This window comes from Prunus avium, chromosome 7, assembly GCF_965620075.1.
Source record: "Prunus avium chromosome 7, drPruAviu1.hap1.1, whole genome shotgun sequence".
Taxonomy (NCBI): domain Eukaryota; kingdom Viridiplantae; phylum Streptophyta; class Magnoliopsida; order Rosales; family Rosaceae; genus Prunus; species Prunus avium.
The window spans coordinates 29,980,149-29,986,784 of NC_142290.1; the positions used below are offsets into that span (position 1 = coordinate 29,980,149).

At 37.6% G+C, this 6,636-nt stretch overlaps 1 protein-coding gene across 1 annotated transcript; it reads left to right on the plus strand.

The window, feature by feature from the left end:
- The first annotated feature begins 1,434 nt into the window (after nt 1-1,434).
- LOC110753546 (uncharacterized) lies at nt 1,435-5,067 on the plus strand. The gene is made up of 3 exons (XM_021954467.2): nt 1,435-2,663; nt 3,252-3,423; nt 4,192-5,067. The coding sequence occupies exons 1-3, from the start codon at nt 1,743-1,745 to the stop codon at nt 4,731-4,733; spliced, it is 1,635 nt and encodes a 544-aa protein (XP_021810159.1). The 5' UTR covers nt 1,435-1,742; the 3' UTR covers nt 4,734-5,067.
- Nucleotides 5,068-6,636: the final 1,569 nt, after the last annotated feature.

Here is a 6,636-nt window from a genome sequence, read left to right on the forward strand (position 1 = left end):
TGAATATTATGTGTCCAGCTGTAAAGAGAGGCATGGGAGTAATTGGACTGCATTGATGGCATGAGTACAACAAACACCTGTTGCTGCCAAAAGTGAACAACTGTGGCTAAAGAGAAGCCCTTTCCATTTTGCTGTCATAGCCTCACAGCCTTTCTGCTCCAAAACTCCAAACCCATCTATATTTTTTTTGCTTCAATTTGCTCTGCTTTTCTCTGCATTGATTGCAAGTACTACTAATAGTAGGCAATATAGGGGATCAATTTGAAAACCCATAAGAGCTAGGGGTTAAGGAATGCTGGTGGAATTATTGATGTTGCAGTTTTAGCATAAAATTAGGGTTCTAGGATTTACCTACAACTTTTGAATTGAATTTTAGGGAAAGTGAGAACCAAGATGCAAAATTGGGCAGTCGGGTTCAAACCAAAAGAAGGTTTTATTTATTTGTACTGAAAAAAGGCTTTCCTGCATCCAGAAAACTGAAAAAAATAAACAATTTCAACTTCTCAATTTAATACTACTTCTATAAACAGAAAACTGAAAATGACAGGGGCCAATATATTTTCCCCACTCAAAGTCAATTGTTGGAGCTGTTAAAGGAGAAAGACTTCCATGAAACGGGGATAATATTATTTTGCTATTTTCTGTCAATAATGCTATGACGTCCGTTATAGCACTTCCACGTAACATAATATTATTGGCTACTGACTGGGGATAGCAAAATAGCACTATCCCTGTTGCAACTAAATTTTCTCTCCTGTTAAAGGGTATTTAGTGGTCACTAATCTGCCAAACTTAACGTCAAAAAGCAAACAGAGTAAAACTGGACTAAATGAAAAACATTGGCATCAAATTTAAAGTAGAATTTTACAAAAAGTAGACAACTAGAGTAGTGCAAATTCCCAAAACTTACAAACTATTTCCACAAACTGATTGACTCAAAGATACAGTCAGATCAAGGAGCATTGTTATTCAATTGAATAGATTAAAATTAAAGCAAAAGCAAGAACCGGGTTAGGCTATGGATCTCGGGAAAGAAATGAGCTACCAGGAAAGCTCCACCTGGTCATCTCATCTGGTCTACTCAGTCCGGCCAAGCAGCTGGCACTGTTCTCACGAATCCTGTGTGTCTCTCTCTCTCTAACACAGTAACAAAAACTCTGTAAATACCAAATATGTATTTTATCAAATTGTATATAAATATACATAAGTGACAGAAAAGAGAGAGACATGTATGTACAATTTGTATTTTGGATTTTGGACAGAAACTGTAAACAATTTGTATTTTAATTTATTTTTATAGACACATAAATTTCTCTGTCTATTGAGTGAGATGCATAGACACTGATGTGCTGCTACCAATTTGCGACCATGTTTTTAATTTTTAATTTTTAACCTTTATTTATTTGCACCCATTATATTATAATAATTTGTTTATCACCATCTTGGCCTCGGTTTTCTACCCCCCTGCCTTTCAGATTTGAATCATGAAGTCTCCTCATTCCTTCCTCTCTCTCTCTCTCTCCTCTATATTAGCATCCAATTTCTCAACCTTCAAACCTCCACTTTTTGAACCTCCCCTGTTTTTATCAGCTGAAGCTTGAAAGTTGAAACCTCTTCAACTCTTTTTGATGGTGCTGAAACTCACACAACTTGAAAACCATACTCTTTCAAGCTCTGTTGCCTGTTGGGTTTGTTGCATACATTCCCTTTACGTTGTTTCGTTTTAAAGTTGCAAGCTTTGGATGATCAATATGGCTCAGAAGCATTTACATGAGCTGCTCAAAGAAGATCAAGAGCCGTTTCTTCTCAAGAACTACATTGCTGATAAACGTTGCCAGCTGAAAAGACCCTCCCCAAAAACCCATTTGCAGGTCAAAAAACGCAGACCCATCTCCCAAGTTTCAAACTTTCCCGGAAACCTCTGCAAAAACGCTTGCTTTTTGTCTCTCCATGACTCTCCGGACCTCAGAAAATCTCCACTCTTTGAGTTTTCATCACCAGCAGCCAGAAGCCCATGCAAGAGTCCCAATGCCATTTTTCTTCAAATCCCAAATAGAACCGCAGCTCTGCTTGTTGAAGCTGCTATGAGGATTCAGAAACAGTCATCATCTTCAAAACCCAAAACCCAGAACAAAAATCACAGCTTTGGGCTATTTGGCTCGTTTTTGAAGAGACTAACAACTCGAAATCGAACCCAAAAGCGAGAAATCAGAGGGGATGGGGTTAAGGTCTCTGTTAAGGACATTCTTAGGTGGGATTCATCAGTTGGGCGTAGAAAGATTTCCAATGAGGAAAAGATTGAGTCTTGTTTGGCTGTTGAGGAGCAAACTGCTTCTGAGATAAGCACTGGTTGTGAGGTGTGCTTTTCTTCTTCTTCTTGCACTGGTAGGCCCAGCAGTGCAGTGTGGTCTGAAACCAACGAAGACAAGTCTTTGGATTTAGATACTGCATCAAGTAGCAGCCAGTCTGAGGACTCAGAAGTGATTGAGTTTGTGACCCAACTAACAGTAGATTCAGCTTGTCTTTGCAATTGTGAGAAGATCAGCAATGGCTTCTGTGATAGCCCTTTTCGTTTCGTGCTCCAAACAACCCCCTCGCCGTCCGGCAGCCGGACGCCGGAGTTTTCATCGCCGGCGGCGTCTCCTAGTCGCCACAAACAAGAGGTTTGTCCTTTCCTCCGGCTTATATACCAAATTGTCTTTTTCAATTGCTAATAGTAATTTAATTAGACTAAAGTAAGTGAGTTGGTAACTCGGTCTACTTAAAGACGGTCCGAGTTCACTCAGTGAGGAATAGAATTGTCGGCAACAAGATCACTTTTCAGAGATTTGGGTAGGGAAATTGAGTTACATTGAAGGTTATATGTGTCAATATGAAGCTCAGCATAGCATGTAAACTTTTTGTATATATGTGCTTATCATGATACTATATCATTTGTCAATTGTATAGTCTCTGCATTGTAAAATCTTTTTTGTTTGAAGAACTGTGTAGAAATAATTTTTCAGAACAAAAGACAAATTTAGTCTTGTTTTTTTGTGTTTGATCCCATTCATGAAGTCCCGACATCCCCTAAATTTTATACTTTTTATTGTAGTTTAAAAACTAGAGGAAAAGTCAAGCAGCCTTGCAATTATGGATCTGAGATTAATCTAAGTTGATTAAAATAGTTAAAGGCTTAGTTGGAAATTATTATTCTATAACCCTATGTATATATGATTAGTGTTTTGATTAAGGTTTTAAACTTTTAATAGGAGGAGGGACTGAAGAAATTCCAAGTAGAAGAAGAGGAAGAGGAAGATAAGGAGCAGTGCAGTCCTGTTTCTGTATTGGACCCTCCATTCCAAGACGATGACGAGGGACGTGACGGTGACGGTGACGATGAAGATGGTTTTGATTTGGAGTGCAGCTATGCCAATGTACAGAGTATGTAACAATTCCATTTGTACTAACTTGTATTTAATTTTGTACCATTCTTTGTTGGTTGTGTGGTCATTGTCAATGAGCTTACTGTTATGTTATGTACAAAATGAAAACCAATTGGAGGGCCATGGCTCAACGACTGTTTGATTAAAGACACCATGCTTATCTTTGTGGGATCCATGGCAAGATTGCATCTCAGTGTTCTTATCTGTGTTGTTCAAAGTTGTCCTTGTGTTTTGGTTAAGTGTTGATGAAAAATCTCGACATCTGACGTTTTGTATTGATGTAACAGACGTATATTTGCAGTCTCATAACTGCATATGTGACCCACATATTGTTATGTGCAGAAGTCACAGTGCATGTGGTAGACCTCTTTGGTTCATCACCATTAATTTCTCATTTCAATTTTGTGATTTTGTGTTTGAAAGTTTTTGGCGGTTGATGGTTTTGAATCATAGATTTATGGCAATCATTCATCTATTTTCTGCAGTCCTTCTTAGTTGTGGTTTCCTGATTTGGTTTAATTAGGGTTAAACTTCGTGGATATTTTAGTTTTTGCAGGCTTTCTATTTTTTTTAAATTTTTTAGTCGGTTGTCTCGGGTTTTATTTTTCCATAAATTAAGTGATAAGGTTTTCTCCCTATCTATCTAATGACTTGGCGTTCTTCGGAACCAACTAGGTTATATTAGGTTTATGGAAAAACCTAGTGCCAGTTTTGTGAATCTTTAAACAAATAACTAATCTTGGTATTTCCGGCATTGAATTTACAGGAACAAAGAATCAGCTACTGCAGAAGCTTCGTAGATTTGAGAAATTGGCAGGGTTGGATCCAATCGAACTCGAAAAAAGAATGTCAGAAGAAGAAGATGATGAATATAACATGGATGATCTAGAAGGACAATCAGAACAATATGACGACGATGAATCAGAAACATCAGATAGCAGGATGGAAGAAAGTCTTGATGAGCTTGTCAGAGAAGTACTTTCCCAATCAAACTTCCATTGTATCCGAAAAAGAATCCCGGAAGACATGAAGAAGTTAGTCTCAGATCTCATTGTTGAGGAACAGAGAGAAGAAGAAGAAGCTGCTTTTAGCGACAAGAGAGTAGTGGTGGTGAGAAGGGTCTGCGAGAGATTTGAGTCCTGGAAAGAGGTGGAATCTAACACCATTGACATGATGGTGGAGGAAGATTTCAGAAAGGAGCTTGATGGGTGGAAGAAAAATCAAGACCAAGTGGGAGAGACTGCAATGGAGATTGAGGTTGCCATCTTTGCCCTACTGGTGGATGAATTGGCAATGGAGCTAGTTTGATTCTTAACTAGAAACTAATGAACAACCGGGAAAGGTTTGATGTTAAGGGACCATTCCAAAGAGTTTTGGCACAACTTGTAATTTTTTGTTTCGAAATCTAAAATATGAACAATTGGGAAGTATAGTTTGACATGCACTGTGAGGCAGAGGAAATAGGCTTAAAATAGTAAAGAACTTGGGTTAGGTGGGTGACATGGTATTATCAATGTATATGGATTATGTATCATGTATGTAGTTGGGGGGTGAACCTATCCGTGCGTATTTAGACATGACATGTACAATTCTTGGCCCTTTAAATATTTATATTATTTCATAATCTTATGAATTTTGTGTTTGTGTTGAGTAAAGGAGCATGAAACTTTTTTTCTTGGTTACATTGGGAGGAAAGAAACCCTGGGGTTTCGATCCTGGATGCCAAGCAAGAGGGAAGGGGGAGGGCCACAACCATTGTGGTAACCCCGGTTGTCAAAGGAGCAAGAAACTTTAGTACATCAAAGGGATGATCAAAACCAGTGAAAGTGTCAAGGATCCAATAAAGTAGAAACCTACACTTTACCAACCCAAATATTCTTTGCAAAGGATGACAACGAAATCAGTTCAACAATGCCTCAAGAAACGAATAAAGTCGAATAGGACTTAACACTATTTTCCAAACCAAAATGTACAAGCTCATCTTAAGATTGAGAGTGTGAATCCCAAATCAGTTTTCACATTGGAGAATTAGAGTTTTGCCTAATAGTTTGAATAATCTTGGGCCATTTCAACAATTGTCAATTGATTGAATTGAACGCTCACATTCTAATATAGTTTGAGAAAACACCACAAGTTAAGAGCATAAAACTTTAGCACACGAAAGTATGAAAAATCAATGAAAATGTGACGAATCCAATAAAGTAGAAACCCACACTTTACCAACCAAACATTCTTTGGCAAATCATGCCAAGGAACTTAGTTCACGAATGCCTCAACAAACGAATAAAGTTAACAGATGACTTAGGTTAAGTTCTATTTCTTGGTTTTTGATTATTTGTTAGATAAAATTAAGTCTAGATGGCGATATGTTATATTGTCCTTTTGTTGCAACTTACATTATGATGGACACATTATTGAAACCCTTAATTATTAATTAATGGGGACTAATTAGTAGTGATGGGACTGTCTATCTGATACTATTATTGACCAGACCCTAAATTAAAAATAAAAAATAAAAAATAAAATAAAAATAAATAAACAGATGCAAAAGGCTAGAGAATGATCAAACACCAAGACAGGGGTTTGTCATTTCCATGTCGATTAAAAAATATTTAACTTTGTTATCCAGAGAGAATTTGTTGTAACTTATAAGTTGTAACCGATAGTCTTGAATGCCTGCTCTGGATTGGACTTAGATTTGGGCTGCAGAGTTATCAATTCTTCCCCCAAATAAGTGTGCAGCACTTCTAGGGCCAGAAGTATTTGACTGCTTAGGTTCCGTTTCTAGGCCTAAAGTTGTTGCTGATTCTTACGGATAGAAGTTTGTTGCAGCCCAAGTTCTCATAACTCCACCTCAATTGCGTGAATTACACCGATATTGTCTCAAACTTAATCAGATCTCATACATCAGAAAATAATGATACAGCATAATATGAAGCCCACCACACTGAAATACAAATATACTCATATTGTAAAACCCTATATTTATTTATTAATACTACACCCTAAGTTTTTGGGCAAAAAACACTCTAGAGATGTTTTCACTTTGAAGGGGGGAGGGAGCCACTGTTCTTCCTCCTCTCTCCCCTTTTCCCTTCCTCCCTTCTCCTCTCTTCCCCCATTTTTAGGGACATAAGATTTTCCCTATTTGTCTTCGTTTTGTTATGATTTTCATCCACTCATCATAGGCGGATGCATCTTGGCATCAAAT

What these genes read in the sequence shown, in the direction of transcription:
- LOC110753546 (XM_021954467.2), top strand. Translation starts at nt 1,743, where the DNA reads ATGATCAATATGGCTCAGAAGCATTTACATGAGCTGCTCAAAGAAGAT. An exon ending in CTAGTCGCCACAAACAAGAG is followed by an intron (nt 2,664 to 3,251) that starts GTTTGTCCTTTC and finishes AACTTTTAATAG; the next exon opens with GAGGAGGGACTGAAGAAATT. An exon ending in CAGCTATGCCAATGTACAGA is followed by an intron (nt 3,424 to 4,191) that starts GTATGTAACAAT and finishes TTGAATTTACAG; the next exon opens with GAACAAAGAATCAGCTACTG.